Source organism: Lagopus leucura, unplaced genomic scaffold (genome assembly GCF_019238085.1).
Source record: "Lagopus leucura isolate 7727_CA_CO unplaced genomic scaffold, USGS_WTPT01 Super-Scaffold_100159, whole genome shotgun sequence".
Lineage (NCBI taxonomy): Eukaryota > Metazoa > Chordata > Aves > Galliformes > Phasianidae > Lagopus > Lagopus leucura.
The window spans coordinates 3,910,431-3,929,554 of record NW_024962335.1 but is presented as its reverse complement, the minus strand read 5'-3'; the positions used below and the strand labels follow the sequence as shown (position 1 = coordinate 3,929,554).

Genomic DNA, 19,124 nt, shown 5'->3' with positions numbered 1-19,124 from the left:
AAAGAAAGGAAAGAAAGGAAAGAAAGGAAAGAAAGGAAGAAAGGAAGAAAGGAAGAAAGGAAGAAAGGAAGAAAGGAAGAAAGGAAGAAAGGAAGAAAGGAAGAAAGGAAGAAAGGAAGAAAGGAAGAAAGAAAGAAAGAAAGAAAGAAAGAAAGAAAGAAAGAAAGAAAGAAAGAAAGGAAAGAAAGAAAGAAAGAAGGAAAAGGAGAATATAGAAAAATATTACTTTTAGGATAAAATACTTTTCTGCTCCGTAATATAAAGAAAAAATAACAACTTGCTCATCAGCAGACCTAGCATACATCACAGGTGACTGTGGGTTAAAATTACAAGAAGAAAGGCCACTGATACTAATGATGCAGCTTTTAAACAGAACTGTAGAAAATATATGAGAATATTTCAGGTAAGAAAGTAACAGAAAGATAGTTACCATGCAATATTAAGGTTTCCAAGCATGCTCAGTTCCCCCAAAGCATTTCAAAGTGATATTTAAACTGATAATGAAAAGATCTGTAACTTACATGAAAATCTTGCTGAGTGCCTGTGTGGCTGCTTATTTTTTTCTCTCTTCACAGTCAAAGCACTTCCACTGGCCAGAGAAACAAGGTCTAAATCTGTGTCTTCTCTGCTTACAGGGCTTGCCTGGAAGCAGTGGGAGAGAATGTACACAATCATGAAATAAAATGTAACATTTTCTGAATGCAGCTCACATTACCCCAAATAAACAAACAGGGTCTGTCAAACAACCTTCTTCAAAATGATACCACAATCCTTTATTGTTGCCTAGGCTGAACAAATGCACTATGTCAAAGCATTTTTGTAAATAGGAGCCGATTTTAAAATTGTGGTTTTGATCTCAGTCAGTGCGGCAACGAAAGAAAACATTTTAGTACAGTAATTTTGAAGAAAATCAATCTTGCAGATGGCTGATGAAACCTTAAACAGCTTAAGATCATTTACTGACCAGTCTATAATTTAAGTTATAGCTGAATGTCAGGGATGTCATATTGGATTATTTTCTGCAATATTTATGTTTTATCCAGGACATGTATCACTTCAGTCAATCAAAGACCCAGTAAGTAATCTAATCTTGTAGTTTTTTGCTACAAAATCATATCCATCAGTCAGCATTTAAATCATACTTTAGGTAACTGTGTTTTATTGATTATCAACTTCTACTTTTTGAAATGAGGCATGCTACCTGCACCTCAGTATGGCAAAATAGAAATGAAAATAGTCTTTCAGCTTAGTTAGAGGTCTTTGTTATGGCAACACGTAGGATAAAGGTTAAAATTACTGACCTGAAAGATACCACACACTGAAAACAGTAGATAGTAGCATTTTTTCCCTAGAAATTAATTCATATTTATTGAACAATAATGATCTTTCCTTGAAATAAAAAGCTATTCAATGTCAAAAGCAGTTAGCTAACAATACCAGTAACCAGATATTACTAGAACCAGAGGGTCAGCAGCACTGGCATGGAAAAGACACTGGAGAAGGGTGAGCTACAAAATTCCCACTGCAGACCTAGTTGGCTGGAATTATCGACCAAAGGGGTACATTTAAAATTTCTAGCTTCTGGCACTTCAGAAGTGGAGCCCAGGATGCAAATTAAGTCCTCTCTCTATCTAGGCTGAAAAGACCCAATTCCTTTCAGAATCCTTTCAGAAAGAGTGCTGGTGGTAATGTTACCAAACTTTTGCACAATGTACTAGTATCTTCCAGACTGCTGGATCAGGCCTTGAGAGACTGAGTCTCAGTTCCTTCCTCAGGCGGCTGACTCCTGCAGTTCCTTGCACTTAGGAAAAATGCCATGACTGTAAACGTAGGTTATTCTGGAGGAGACAATCTCCAGACTTCCTGTTCAAACCAGCTCACTGTACCAAAAGAAGCATTTCTCCAATGCAGACAAACTTTGTAGTCCAGTCTAACTCAGTCGAAATAGAGACCTGTTTTATTTCTTTGTCTTTATCCAGGCGCTGTTTAATGTAAAATTAATTAAAAAACTTCATGCAATTTTCAAACCAGCGACTCCAAAGACACAGATATTTTCTGCTCTTCCTTAGTGACTGCATACTCTTGATGCCACAGAAAGTTTATTCCTTGCTTCCTGATGTCTGTCTGTTATATATTTAATGATCATGACTTTACAAAGTTTTATTTTGTGCAGGTAGCAGGCTGCATTATTGTTGCTAACATCACTATTTTATTTTCAAGAACAGTATTAAGAATATTTCAAAAGAATCCTGCAACTCTCTACATTTTTGGCCTTCCTATTTACAGTCCTCATAAGTTTGTAATCTCCGTGTGTTCAAAATCTTTAGAAAGCTTTTACTTCCTCTTAAAATGAAATAATGCAATTAACGTGATTAACTTGATTCAAAACAATGCAATTGATCATTCTTATTTCCATCTAACCTATTTCAACCCATAGCAGAAATTTTCTCATGTCCCTGTTTCCAAAAACCCCGAAGGCTGCACTATTCTAAGCAACTAATATTTCCACAGAATTATTATCCAGTTTATACCACCATAAAAGCTGAGGTGTCATAATCTTGTAGACAATATTATTCAGGGTCATATGCGAGATTTTAATAGGGCTGTCTCTCATGCAAAATTTACGCTACATTCTTTCAAACAAAGACAAATGTTTTTACACAAGTACAATCAAAGTAATTTTTAAAGCTGCATTAATCTCTGAAGCAAACTTAATTTCAGGTTTGTAAAGAATCTCATTAAAAGTCCTCTGAAGATAATTAAAACCTTGCCATTTACTTCTATAGCTTAAAGCCAAAATTTAAAAGAAATTTAAGATACTGGTACACTTTTTCACAAAGTACTATGTTGGACTTCAGACTGTACTGGTCACTACATTTAACTATTCAGATATTTTTCCAATTAGTTGGAAATTAATTTTTGTCAGGAGGAATATTTGCCTTTAGAACAGTTCTGCACCTGAATATTTCCCTATTCCTATGTTAAATTATTTAGATATTCTTTAATCTTCTGAGGTAAAAAGTACTGTTTAAATTCAAGCTATATCTTAATCATTTTGGATGTTGAACAATAGTTTAACCATGGGGATAACTTAAATATGTAACAAGAATTACTGGAAAAGTCTGTTCAACTGTAATCCAGGAAAACTGTGTTTAATTTAAAGCGCTTAGTATAAAGTGTAAGTCAATATGCCTTCCTATGCACTTACGTGGTCATATTATGCAAAATTATCAATTTGAACTTTAAAAGGTTAACAAAATCTATATTTATTTTTAAAGCAAAATTCTATAGACATCTATATATAAAATATATATATTATATATCTGTATATATAAACAAGCCATATAATTATTTCAATGCATATATAATGCTGTTTTCTACATTAGATATACATTTTAGTCCTTTTTCTATTTTTCAACCTGTTGCATTCTTCTCAACATTTCATTCATGTGGAACAGCTGTGTAATATGGCTCAGGATGTGACAATCCCATAACATTTCTTGTTATGCGGGTACACCACATAATATTGTGGTGGGATTGCTGTAGACTTTTGTGGACAGACATGTTTACTGCAAACAGGAAACATTCTACCTGTATGCACATATGCTAACTGATAATTATCTAATGTGTAATTTAGATAACATTATTAGATTAAGATTTCTTCAAATTAATTACTGCTTTAGACATTACCTAGAAAATAATTATTAGAACTGCTGCACCTAAAACTTATCACACGTCATCTAGATCATGATTTAAGCCACTGAACTTTCCAAAAACCTAATAATTGCATTTTTTCAACCATGAATTTTATAAGAGGTTATAGAAGCATTTCTAAAACACAGCATTGCAAAGTTGCTGAAACTGGACCACAGATGTTGGAAAAGGCCAAGATTGTCCCAAATACAGAATGATGTATGTAATCTTAGCAGCATACCACACATAATGTAACTAGTGGAAACTTTTTTACATAACATCTTCTATTTTACATGAGGTCTGCTCTGAAAGTAATATCTCCCATTTTATTACTTTGGCCCATGATGTCATCTTCAGATGTTGGTGGTATGGCAGTGGAGGCTGAAACTTCCCGCCAATGTTCTCTTATATTTTGCTGCCATGTGACAGATGGCAGCAGAAGGGCAGTCTGACAGAATGGCACCTGGCATGGAGGTGAGTATGAAGCATGTGGAAAACACTGCACACATTGACATTTATTGATGCTTACTGAATGTTTATGGAGACCAAACAGTGAAGTGGTGGGTGGTGCATTTCAGCAACAATACCAACACAGCAGCTTTGAACCAGTGGGTCACTTCTGCTGGTGCAGATTTTTAAAAATATGGCATGCAGGCTCTTGTTTACTGTTGATGAAAATGCATAAATAATGTTGGTGAATAAGTTGAAAAATAATGTTTTGTAACTGAGAACTTGCTCCATCAAATGATATTACCTCATTCTTTGTATCTGCTGAAGTTTCCAAGAAAAAAAATGAGGCATCACTTTTTGGAGTGACCTATGTATGTAAATATGATATAGTTCTTATAAATTTGACACTGAATCAATTTGGAAGTATCTCAGTACAGTTCTGTATGAACAGCAGCTCAATACAAGCAGTATGAAGAAACACATAAAAGCATGTTGTCATACTTTATAAACATATTCTTTTATAAACAATCATAATTTATAAACATGTCATACTTTGCACACCAGAAATATGTTCTCATACTCAGTATGAATAGATACTTGGAATCAACACATTCAAATGAAAGTGCAGATACATCAAAATTAAAATTACGATTAATATTATTTATAAAACAAAACTCTATACTGTTTGAAAGTTCTCTTTTTTTTAATCTCCTCATAATTATGTTAAAAAGAATATAGTCAGCTTGGGAATAAGTCATACAGTATAAATTGATCTGCTTACTAACGAAAGAAATTCTGAATATTTCTGAAACTAAGTTTTTTCATCTAGTAAATCCACAGATTGTTAAATCATTTGTATTTCCTCTCCTGCCAGCCCACAGAATTACCCATTTCAGAAATACAGAAGTTTTTTTAAAGGCCACAAAGAAAAGAGTTGATCACAAAAAGACAGAGGCCATTTTAAAAAAAAAAAAAAAAAACAAAAAAAAAACCAGGAAAGAAATGGTAGAAATAAATCTCTTTTTACTGTTTTTACTAATGTCACTATATTAATATACATTATATATTAATATACATTATATCTTAATATATAACTTAATAATAATACTTAATAGTAAATCATACAGTGCAGTGATATTAGACTGATTTAGATATGTGACTTACAGAATTTAAGAATTTTTAAGCTTGTCTGATTTACAAAAATTCGTGTTTTCAGTCAATAATGGTGCTGAACCATATTTATTTTTTAAAGCATTTTGAAGGTTGATTTAGAAACTTTAAATCATAGAATCAAAGAATCAAAGAATGGCTTAGTTGGAAGGGACCTCAAAGATTTGTGGGCAGAGTTGCCACCCAGAAGGTCAGGCTGCTCTGGGTCCCATTCAACCTGGTCTCTAACATCTCGGAGCATACATTACTTCTCTAGACAGCCTGTTCCAGTGTCTCACCAGAACACCAAGTACACATATGTGTTTCCACATCTGAAGCTTTTCCTCTGGTCTCCATCAATAGTTTAACTTGATTGTGAAACAGAGACAACATTAAAGAATTATACTCAATCAAAAAAAACCCTCCTGCTTGCTTTTATACCAAATACACATTTGAAAATGCCATCAAAGGCCTAGCTGAATTCAGCAAAATTTCACATGGAAACAAGTTCTTACCACAAGTTGTACTTGTCCACTGTTGCAGATCACATGATTCAACTCAGGCAAAAAACAACAGCTAGGAAAAATGTAGAATGGAAATTTTAATAAATATCACTGCAATGGGTTCATTAAAATACCTATGCAGAATCGTTTCAAAGAAACATTCCAGTTCAAATCTAGCAAATTAGCAATTATGGCATTTAAAACAATTTCAAGGTTAAAATACATGTTAAAGTATCAGAGAAATTAATATTATAATTAACAGTGCCTAGTATTAGAATTAAGAATTTGCTGTTTATTCAATCATAAAACACATTTCAAATTGTATACATCAATAAATACAACATATGGCTGCATGTACATGCACTGACATAAACGGTAACTATATCAATTTTCATCTTCTATAAGAATAAAATAGTTTTCAGTTGCATAAATGTATCCGCTGTTCTAAACAGTCTATCAGTGATGTTCCACTGAAGTTTTGCTACACGCAGAAAAGGTAACATAATATTAAAAATGACAGTACAAAGATTAGTGTACAGCACCGACTTGCAGAGATAACACGATAACATTAACAACCAACCAATCAAACAAAAAAACTTTATAACTTTCTACATCTTATTTCAAACATCATTATATGTTCTGTTCCATGTTTTCATGACAGCTATTTTAAACAAGTTCTTGAACTCTCACTACTATGGAACACAACTGACATATATTCTGAAGAATATCTGCTACATGTATTTCCTTGCGTCTTCAGCAGTTTAGAAATGTGGAATATTTTTCCATATAAAACATAATAATATGTAATCAATTTCATTAATAATCAAATAACTTTTTAAATGAAAATGAAGTTAAAATTCTTGCCTACTTACTCTCTTGTTTAATTCTATTAGAGATGCCTGACAGTGTGTCTATTAATGATTTCACAGTGATATCAATGGTTTATATTGTATTTATATACTTACATATGTCTTAATGGTAGTTTAGGGAAAAAAAATAATCTTTTCTTTAACAGTATTGATATTACACTTTAATAACAAAGTAGAGAGTATGTTTATAACATTATTAATATACATCATGAATATGTAAAAGAAGGTTTTATGTTTGGTGACAAAATATTATTATTATATTAATACACAGTATCTAGTTAAAAAGTGGGTGTTTTACTTCCTTAATTGAATCAGTCAATATAGGTAATGTTACAGTTGATCTAATTGCATAAAAACATAATACATACCATTAAAGTTGCAAGGTGTATGAAGTTCTCCTTCCTATACTACTTACAATACAAAACCGACTGCACTGCTGAAGTCAACCTACAATTATAGTTTATCATAAGGTTCTGTGTACCATTTCATCATCACTGTGGAAGAAGTATCTACTCAGTGACTAAAACATTCCTAAAAAGTACCATGTCTGGAACCTAAAAATAGTGTAGGATCTGCTAACTACGTAGTCACGTTTGTTTCATTACTATTAACTTAGGTTACACTTCACAAAATAAATTTACAATTATAAAAAAATTAATTTAAAGGCGATGATCTCACCCCTTCATATTTTTTGAACTTGCTGTTTCATAATCCGAATGCTGTGTACGAAGCCATTGGTACGTAAAGACTTTTCTCCTCTGTAGTTTCTCATCTAAAGTAGTATCCAGCTGAGTAAATTCTTCTTTTTCACCTAGGGAGGAAAAAAGGTCTTGTGAGAGAGCTGCTACATTATCTGTAGTATTTTTTATCCTTTTCCTGGAATACAAATTATAATTTTCTTTACATGAGCAGAAAATTGTAGTTTCTCAATTCCATTTTATCTGGCACTGCAGTGGGGCCACTGCTTTCATCTTTTGGCTCTAAGGAAATGTTGTCAAAGTATTGTAACTTCTTATATCATAGCTTGAAATAAAATTGTCTTTTGGTTGTATTTTCTATCTTTATCAGTATAGGGAATGTTTATTCAAACAAATCCACTCCCGAGGCTGAACCTGTTGAACTGCCTTATCCATAATATGAAGTCTATATAATATAAATGTCTTGATTGTGATCATCAGCCTAGTAATTAAGTGAAAAAAATTACCCTTAGCAGTTATAAAGAATGTATGTCCTCGCTATTGCATACATTCTCAGGAAGAAAAAATTAAAATCTTGGATGGAGTGTCACTGAATCTACCAAAATGAAGATATGACATCATTCTAAAAAGATCAAGCAGTGTCACTTCCAAATATTAAAATAGAAAAAACTTCTAATAACAGACTTCATCTTCCTTGAATAAAGCTAAAGCCACTTCTTTCCTAGGTTTATAATATTCATTTTTGGTGTTCCTAGTTCTGGAGTAAAGCTTTCTGATATTTTGAACATTTGTACGTTCCAAGTTTACAGCTACACCGGTACGCTTATATCTCTTCAGACGAAAAAAAAAAAATAGCTGATTTCTAACAGGAGTACGAAAGATTTTATGTGACTTTATAAGAGCAGTCTAGGAGATACAGACTCCTGTTATGTTGGCACACATTCTCCAGTGAGGAACAATAAGCTTAAACAGTAATTAACTCTAGGTTCCTTGTTATCTGTTTTTATAGAAAAATTTGGCTCAGTATTACCTGTCTTTCTCGGGAGAATTACTTCCTCCTGGTAAAATAACCAGTATTAACTATGCATTTGCTAAAGTCCTTGTATCCTTCTCCTCCTTTACAAGGGAAATCTATCAGGGGTTTAAAACCCATATTATAAATTCATGCCTGAGTCTGAGAGTTAGTGATAAAAGAAAATATACATACAATAAACTATGACAAAACTTTTAAAAAGTGTATTTTTGAGTTAGCAAGTTTCTTTTTTCTACTGAAATGATTGTTAATAATGCACCTTAGTTTCAGTTGGAATTTCTGACTTAATTATGTTTGAAACACAATTTACTTACTAAAATTGTATTATATACACATTCATACAAGAATTATTGAAATATTATTGAAATGAGAAAGTGATCAAAATAAAAAAGTGGCCCAAAAGTGCAGACAACATTATTCTATATTTTAATTTGAAACGTATCCAGTCACATTCAAATATCCACCTCTCTATATAATTCTTATGAAAATACTATGCTATGAATTAAAACACAGCATTATCACTTTCCTATTCCAGTTATGAACACCATGTGTTTGAAAATCTCATGTATCATTATCATTAACATGCATTTGCCTGATAGCTTTCTTAAATTAGGGCTCTGGCTTTTTTAAAACCTGGACCTGATTTTGTAGTAGTACTAACACTCACAAATTCCACAGAAGTTCATAAGACCTGTAAGCATTCTGCAACTTTGAAATGGATCGGATCTATAATCTTTAATTGTTAAAGCCAGACAACTCTTAGAATATCAAAGAAGAAAGGAACACATCAAAGAAGGTAAAACTCTGTCAAAAAACAAATTCATCTCAGAAGTATTTAAAGTATTGTACACTCATTGGATTATCATTTCTAAGCTTTCAATCTTTTGGATATTTTTTTTACAACACACACGGTAATAATTTACCACTGGAATAGACTTACAACTGGCATTAGTACAGTAATGATTTTTAGGTGTTACAAATTAATAATCTCTACACATTCTACACACTCAGACCTGAATCAGGGGCACCTTTTGCCATTTTTCTGAAGAATTTCAGAAAAGAGTAGAGAACACTTAGGAGAATCTGGGCAACTGCAATGTCCACGGAACTGAACATTATGGGAAAAGAACAGGTCTAGGTCTTCAAATCAACATGCTAACCCATAAAAACCTTAATTTTAGGATCCAGAAAAATGTAAATTTCAGTCTGTCATATTTTTTGTTTGCAGAGTGTGCTCTGAGACAGCATAACTATTGTCCAGTTTAAAATATGGTACTTTTTAAACATTTAACATTAGCCTATATCTGGATAATCTCTTGTTAGTTATAGGAGAAGGCCTAAGAATCTATGAACTGTTGGTGAAGTTCTAGATAATATTTTTTTCTTTCTTCAAGATTGAGGCACCTTGCGTTGAAGCAATCAGCTTTAAAAAGGAGGCTGAAACATTCCCCAGAATTATAGCTTAGGATATAGAAGCCTGAGACTCATATCAAGATAAAGGGTATTCCAAATGCATGTTTTCCACAGTCTTAGAAGTATCTCATACTCAAGTTTCTCACTGCAGGCACATGTTTTAAGAGAAAGCCAGTACACAAAAGAAGAAAGATGATTACACAATATCTACATTCAGAGCAATCTTTCAGATTCGCATTTTCATTTTTAGATTTTATGTCCAGAAAACACAAACTCTGACTGCTCTGAAACCATGTTAGCAACTGAACTCTGCCAAATTTTATGGAAAGTGGTGCTGAGGAACCTGACTCAGTGCACTTTGTTTAAATCTATTTTGGTTGATGATGGGAAGACAGAAGCTTTAGCTTCAGTGTGATAAATATTTATTGAAACAGAACTGTGTGAAGTCTGCACTATGTTCAAATATATACGGTTAAATTTTGAGTTTAGAGGGCTATTTAATTCACTTCAAAATTCGCTTCATAGTGAGTACAATACAAATAAAGTTACAGACAGAAAACTAAGATCTACGATATGAAAGAAGGGCTCAGAATTTATTCAAGATTCTAAGTTTTCCTCCCTTAATATAAAAAATCTGTGACCAGAGTTAATTTTCTCAATATGTAATCTGGAAATGGTTCTTTTAATAAGGGAATTAAGTAGCTGAGTTGGGTATAAAATTCATGTCAGTGCTATTAAGACATTGACATTGTTATCTGTCAGTATTCTGGTACAGATTACCATTCAGCAATATATATCCCGAGAGTGTATATGTATGAGCTTGTGTGGAAGTGCATCAAATCTTTAAAAAGATTAGTCTGAATAAATATTAAAATTATATATATCCCCCCACTTCCAAAGGAGTTTTATAATATTTCAGGCTTTCCATAAAGTTATAATAAACACTAGTAAAAGAATCTAAAAATACTAAACCTAAAATCTAATATTTTATTTCATTTTCTCCATACTTTCTCCATACAAGTCAACCAAAAAGGACATTACTTCTGTTACAATCTGTATAATAACTTCAGAACAGAAAGCAAGAATGACGTGATAACATTGATATCAAGGTAAAAACCTGAAAAATTTGTTAACAAACCAGAAAATAATTAAAAGACCAAATAACAAAACTTATGCTAAAGCATAGGAGAAATGAGAATTTCTTCTCCCATAGAAAGTTTGACACATTTGTTGCAAGTCCACTTTGTCAAAAGTTACTAGATTATCTTAAGTATTAAAGAGCAATCACTACATGCCTATAATTTTGGTTTTTCAAAAATGAGTGATATTTGGAGTGGTCTTTAGCCTATTCACAGGTACTCAGTGTATACATTACCAATATTCCTAAGATTTCCAGACAGTTGGTAGCACCGTGTGTCAGTAACTGATGCAAAGTTTTCTTCACTTAAAATTATAATATCCCTAGATCATCTTTCTTCATCTACAACTCACAATTTTCAGATAACAAAACACATTCCTACCTTAAAAATATATAAACCTGTTTGTGACACAGAAAGATTGGGTAGTTATACTTTTTCATTTGAGTAACTTTGAAGAAAATAATTTGCATATTTGGGGCCAGAATGAATGAAATATAGAGATATTTTTTATATCAGCATTTGAGTGCACAGATGAATAAAAGATGCAACAGATATTTTTTAAAAGAATACCACATCAAGTAATGGTCTGCAAAATTTTTTGATGTTTTCACACGTATTATAAATTGCATCACAAGAAGTTTTGAATCTAGGAATGCTGATTAACCCACAGGAGTATGTGCTTCAAAAATTATAAAAACAAAGAAAGGAAAAAAATACAATTATTTCTCAGTGTTTGTACTCCTAAAACTTTTGCTATTTTTCTCTTTTTACCAGATATTTCAGATTCTTTTCAATTAAAAAATGTCTACTATATCACTCTTCCTTCTGTGAACATTCATCTCTCTAAATTCTTCATCTGCTATTGCAATTATCTCCTTTTCACTGTGTAACTGTTTTTGACCTCAACCTCAAATTCATTCTTCCTTTCTGGAATTCAGGTGTTTACCACTCATGAGTAAAATGCCTTAAGACCATAGTTTTGTTTTATTTTTTTTGGCTCCCCTTCTTCTCCCTATTTTCTTCCCTACTTTCTGTCTTCTACATTATGATCTATTTCAGGGTAATTCACATCACTAATAAAACTTCACCTACTTAGTGTATTCTGTGTCAGTAGTTAACATACTTCAGCCTCTCCCAGATGCGTTATCTTTCTGAACTCTTATTATTAGATTATGCAAAAGCTGAATCTTTTCACGGAGTTTCCTAAACCACTGAAATTGTACAAATTTCAGCTTCTGAATTCAAGGAAAACAAAATTTTATACTTAGGACTTCACAAATATTATTTCCTCTTTCACTGCTTATTCCTGCCTTCTGTAGCACCACTACTGTTGGTCAATAGCAATCAGTACTGATAAATAGCCAATTGATTATTCTTGATTTGTTCAGTACCCCATCTTGAAACAAATTCAGGTCTTTATATTCAATGATACACTTTTAAGACACTTTATTGAATTCTCTCTATTTATATTGCAATATTGCCAATTAATTCTTCATTCAGCATTTTCTGGTTATTTAATATATTTCACCACAGCTGTCTGATAATACAGATATACCGCAAACTACGAAATTTTATTCTACATAGAATTGCTTAGATCTTTTTTTGTGGACATAGTACATTCCCCTTCGATTTTTTTTTTTTTTTTCATTAACTTTACTTTCCTGACACTGACTTCAAGATAGCTTTTAACTGTTCCTCATGGTCTATCCAACTTGCATGATTTTATGGGCAGTCAGTACTTTGCCCACTCCATCATTTATGTTACATGTAATTTCTCATTTGTCTTCCGTAATTTCAATGTTAACAATATCAGCTTCATTTCATGCCATTCTTTAAGACCTGCACCATCTTTCTGATCTTATCTATAAGCCTAAAGAAATGTTTAATCTGAGTGATGTATCAGAAGATCTCACATATGCAATTACTGATTTTAATTTTTTTTCTGATTTTTGACTGTTCTGAAGTGATTCAGGCAGTTACTCTCATGAAAGGACTTGAAGATCTAATTGGGAAGAGGAAGAAATTAAAAATAAAGTAGTGCAGTGGTTTAACGGCGGCAATCTGCCACCATGAACAGACTTTTAATATATTAATAGCTTCACGTTTGCCAAACTAAGTTGGTTCCTGCTTAAGATTACAAAACAGCTCTAAAAAAATCTACTGAAGTGATATCCTAACCATAAGGAGGCCAATTCCTGACACAAACTGCTGCCTCCTGCAAACAGCACTCTTCAAGATCCACCCAGGTTTTTACAAGTCTTTTACAGGAAGTATATACTAAGCCTTATAGCACTACGTTGTTCTTTCACATTATTCCCATGTATAGTACAGGGTGTTCTGTAGACGATGTATTAACCACTTCAGCAACTCAGCATAAGCAATTTTCATCAACAGGGCTGCCAAAAGAATAAATTGAGAGTACAGCTAAGAGATACTCAAAAATCTTTGGATAGTCAAGGCTCTTGAAGAATTAAAGAAATTTAAAAAGTAAAAAATTAAACTACAAAATGTTTTGTCCAGTGTTATCTAGGAGAAAAGGAGTAAGGAGTAAAGTAGGTGGAATCAGATTGAGCCTATGTTTGTTCTTACTGCCTACATTCACATTCTTTATCATTCCCAAAATCTGCCTAGTACAAACTCCATCTCCTGTTCTTCTCATATTCTGTGGCAATTATTAAACCCCCTAGGGATGGAAGCTCCCAACAAAAAATGGAGTTCATATTGCTCAAGAGAAAATGAATAATTCTATAACTTTTTTTAGTAGATCTTTAGATTTACATCATTTTATAAATTCCCATTTCTTAAGATTAGCATATGCATTCAAGAAACAGTCAAGAACACGCTTAGTTACTCATTATTGAGACAGCATTTTTAAGTGACAAAAAATAATCACTTTGTATTGAGGCCAAGTAAGATAAATATCATTCTTTACATTCAATAAACCAATCAAAATGAATTAAGACACCAGATCTTCCACAGAAATTCTTTAAAAACGAAAAAAATTCCACAACATATTGTAAGATTTCAGAAAGTTGTAACTACTATGTCGCTCACCATGAAGTATGCAACAAATACAAAGCAAGAGTAAATTTTACTGTGTGATAACCATTAGGGTAAGTTTTATTTATACTGAAGGACTTAGAAGTAGAAGACAGGGACAGAAAAGTCGAAACACGACAAAAAAAATCATTTGAGACTGATTTGTCATAAGAAGGCATCTCTGCCAAGAATAAATAAATAAATAAATAAATAATCAGGAGCAATATTAAGTTTGTAAAGCTGACTTATTCCATATTACCTCATAACTTTCATAAGCAGGAAATTAAAATATGTAATCTTATATCACAGCTTGGGAATGTACATATTAAAAAGTCTTAATTATGTTTATCCTTGATAATAAATATATTCTCTAGATAGTTATCTGAATAATATGTGAACTTATTTTTAAGAACTTACATTCCTCAACACTTTTGATATTCACAAGCATCATATGTGATTGATACTTAGCAATGCAGAATAACACTGAAAATAAAATGTAATGAAATTCTTGTGTTAATGTGAATATGTAGTTCAATTATGAATACTTATAAATTGGTCATCAACTCTATTTATTATGTATACATACCATTTTCAGTTTAAAGCTATTTATCCCATGTGGGTGAAACTACTTCTGGCTTACATTCTGATGCTGAATGGAAATAGCTCTTGGCATTTGATGAAAGTACCAGGACAACAATTCCTAGTTTTGTCAGTGCAGTAATGCATAACAGTAGAACAACTTTACATTCTTAAATACATACAAAAAATCTACACAGATTAAGTCCAAAGCTGCTGTTTAATCTACTTTTTTAGTAAGACCCAGAAGTACCACTGAAGATCAGGTCTGCCATTATGTCAAACACTGTATAAACAAGGCTTGATTTAATGCTTATTGAACTGAATGGAAAAAAAAGTCTCAGATAGACTACATCTAAAGAGAGGCAAATCCCAAGTGGGTAAAATTCTTACATATTTATCTTCATTCTTAAAAATAACTATAAATACAAGAGACTTAAAAGGAAAAAAAAATAAATACAGACATCAAATACCAGTTCTTAATAAGTTATATTTAATTGGTTGATACATCACAGAAGAAAATAAACAATGTGAAATTCCACTGTTTCATGGATTTATTCATAAAAGGGAATCTCATTTGTAAAAAAGGACAGGTAGAGGGAAAAAAAGTAAAACAAACAAACAAACAAAAAAACAAACCATGATCTGCTGGAGACTTGCCCCAGGTTAATTATTAATTGATGTGGCTCAAAGAGCTTATCAGTTTTACAGAGTTCTTTACTGACTGGATTGAAGTTTTCAGCTTGTAAACACATGAAAAGTGCAGTCACTTAAACACAATATATATGATTTTAGTTAAAAAACACATACTCAAGAGTATTTGGCCCTATAGGAATGTAACTTCATTATACTGATTTTGAAGCAGCTATTGTTACGATGGCATCATATCTATTTATGCAAGGAGGTTGCAATAATTCACCTCACTGAATGAAGAAAAAGGAATAAATTCCTTTTCTGTTCCATTAGTGACTTTTGTTTTGACCTTCATTTAAATTATTTTTAATGAGAAAACAAACAAGCAACCACTCCAGTTTTACTACTGAACATAATTTTATTGTCCCTAAGATTTATTGGTAATATTTCACTCCTAAAGTAGGTGTTTAAATTAGTCTCCTTCTTTCTAAATTTCTGAGCTAAACTGCTCACCAACTGACATATAAATAAGTTAAACAGCATGATGATTCTGAATGGCTAATAAACCTCAAAGTATCATTTGTTTTGTCAGTTGTTCAATTTTGCTTACTTGCAGCTACTTACCTAAGCACTCGAAATTAGCACAGGGTCCAAAAAAGAGTGAAAGTCCATGAAGTCCAATTAAGTGAGTGAACATATACTTGATATATTAAAGAACTTCAATAGTTAACCTTATAAAATTTACTACAGAATAAGGCAACAGATAATCAAAGGCTTCACAATTTTGTAAACTAAACAAGATGATTACAATATACTCACACAAGAATTCTTACAAAAGATACATAAAGTAAAACAAAATACAAAGCAAAATGAAACAATTAAAAATGATTTACTTGACCAAAGTAAATAGGTAGGTAGGATTTGTAGTAGGTAGGATTTGTAATGCTCACTGTTACAAAGAATGAAAAGCATTTTATTAGGAAGTTTGAATGTGAAAAGATAATGCCTTATATTGGAAAACATATTTTGTAAGAAAGATTCTAATATAGTTTCCATTCCATAAATGACATATCAATTGTAAAACAAAAGAATCTGAGTAGAAGGGTAAATAGAATTCTTTAAAACAGTTGAAATGGAGAAATATAAAAAAATATTTACAGAAATTCCATTAGTGTAACCATAAAAGTGGGCAAGTATTCTATTGCTGAAGCAAGATTTTTCTGCTTCTCTTGTCTGGAAACCTAAATACAGTATATTAGAAACAGTACATTAGAGATACTGATATAGAGGCTTGAAAAAGGTACACGAAATAGGAATGAGAATACAAAAAAATATACTTCAGTAAACAAATAAACTTCTGCCACTTGTAACACAGTTCTTAAACTTTCTTTCAAATGTTTAAACTTCTCCACAGTCTACTTCAGCGAATGCATCTAGGAATACTAAAACTGAAGCAATGTGTGAACAGCATCATCATCCTCAAGGCAGCTGGGTCTTTGAACAGTCTCCTTCACGATTCTGGTTAGAAGAGAAGGAAAACAGGAGAAAAGAGTACAATGAGGTAGCAAAATAGTCACAAAACCTAGTAATTTTCAATGATACTTAGGAAGTTTTGATTTTACTTACCTTCACCCAAATTCCAATCAGATCCTTCAGTTTTCACCTAACTTGTCATGAATAACTACATCACATAATGCTCAGGGTGCTTGTCAGTACTGTCTCATTGTGCAACTGTATTAATTATGCAACAAAAAAAAGGGAATTCACCTCAAACACTTCTGTAATGAACAAACGCATTACTTATTGGAAGTCACAAAAACATATAATGCTCTCAATGGGGAAACAAAACAAATTTCAAAGAAAGGAATTAGCATGACATATACATAACATGCATGCTTAGTAAAACATTGAAATAGTAGTAACTATTTGCAAAGCAATATATATAAAAAATACTGAGCAGTTTTAATGATACATAAATTATTAAAATTTATTACAAATATTTTTTATAAATATTTCCATTTGCAATAAATGAAATATCTTTGAAAGAGAACACTGAATACAGTGCACACAACTCACACAGTATGATGACAGCCTATGCAATGTTTTAGCATATGCTTGTACTCTGGTCTACAGAGTCTGACAAAACCTAAGAAGGCAGACCTGGCTAAGAGTCAGGAGTCACGCTTATTAAATTGAACTCTCAGGGGTATCATGCAATCAGAGGTCACAATCGAGGCAACAGAAGCAATGTCACGATATCAGAGAAAGGGCCAATTCAGACCTGCTCCCTTACAGGCAGTGAGGTCAGGGCTTGCGGCAAATAACTGTATTAAAGGGGAATATTCTCTGCACACTTTTAGAACTGTCATCTGAACAAACAAAGTCAGGTCATTGGTAGGTTAAATCAGAACTTTATGCCTTAGTGGCACATAGCTTCTTTTCTTTTTATATTCTCTACTAATTTCTCAATCACAAAATATATACCATCAGATACTGAAGCAAATTTAACTGTCAAATTTTTTAAAATTAAATTCTATATTTTATAAAGAGATCTCTGTTATTTTCATAATTTGAAAAATTACTGAGCTTGATACATATGAAAAAATAAAAAGCATGAAAGTGCTTTAGGGAAATGACTTTCCACAGTCAATTTTAGTAAGCTTGCTAATCAGTTTGCTCTTAGAAACCATTTATAAAACTTAAGGTAAATCATATTCTCCTTCCTTAATGACAGTTGTGAAATACAATATTTGAATTAGTTATAAGCACTCCTATGATTCCTTGAAAAATCATCTAACATACATACTGCCTATTTTCATAGATTACATGAAACATGTAATCTGTAGGTACAGGAATTTGCTCTTAGAGTTAGCCTTGAATGGCATGATTTTTTTTAATAACTGGATTTCAATTTAAAAAAAAAAATTAATGTTTTGCTTGAAAAATGTTGTGTATTACCAAAATAAATTATCTGTCTGATTCACAACAGATAACTATAAAAATATAAAAAGATAGTTATAAAAAAAGAAAATATTAAGAGGTGCGTCAATATTAAATGCATTGTCATATGAAAAGTAGCCTTATTGGAATACTGTAGATCTCTGGCCTTACAAATACTACCAGTTCTCCTTAGCACTCCTATATAATAAGAACTTCTACATAAGAAAACTGAAAAAATATATTCTTAAATCAATGAAAAATTCAGGAATAAAGGCCTCTTAAGTACACTTCTGAAAAGTTTGCAGAGACATTGCTATTAAACATAGCATCATGCCATGCCACTGAAACAAAATTTGTACCTATAACTGACTCTAAGTATACATTATATTCTTTGTTCATAGCTTCACATAAAATGCAAGTACTTTTGCAAGATAAACTTTTGTGCAATGCAACAGATGTGATATTTCTATAGACACACTTTTTGTGGCCTATGTTAAAATATAATTCACTTACCAAGATCAATTTAATGCTTGAAATATTTACACCAGAAAATGCTTGGGATATACCTAAACATACCTTTTAATGACATCTTCACTAGCAATTTTTTTTTTCTTTTTCAGTGTAAAAAGAATTGCTTGCATTTGGATATTTTTTAGTAAAAGCAAAACAAACAAACAATTTCAATATTGATCACAGTCTCCAGACATCCAAACAAATGGCAATAAATTCAATAATTGTTTTCAATGAGGCTTACTAAATCCAAGTGCTTTAACACTTTATTTTAGAGGAATTTAGCCAAATTTTCTCTCCCTTACCCCCTCCAACCAAATCCATTTGGATTTAACTTGTTTCTAAAATTATCTGTCTTTTGCACTCTAAGACCTGGGTCACAACCTTACTCAGGGACAGGAAATAGTTATCAGGTCATTGAATGGTCAAATGGAAAAGGATTTGAAATGCTTCAGTACTCAGGGGTCTTTTCATCCAAA

General features: G+C 32.0%; 1 protein-coding gene across 1 annotated transcript in view; it reads right to left on the bottom strand.

Annotated features, from left to right (window-relative positions):
• Positions 1-19,124, bottom strand: part of LRRIQ1 (leucine rich repeats and IQ motif containing 1) — a 98,083-nt gene that overhangs the window by 12,640 nt on the left and 66,319 nt on the right. The window contains 3 exon segments of the mRNA XM_042890303.1: positions 522-642; positions 5,808-5,868; positions 7,343-7,475. Of these exon segments, the coding sequence (XP_042746237.1) occupies positions 522-642; positions 5,808-5,868; positions 7,343-7,475 (315 nt within the window).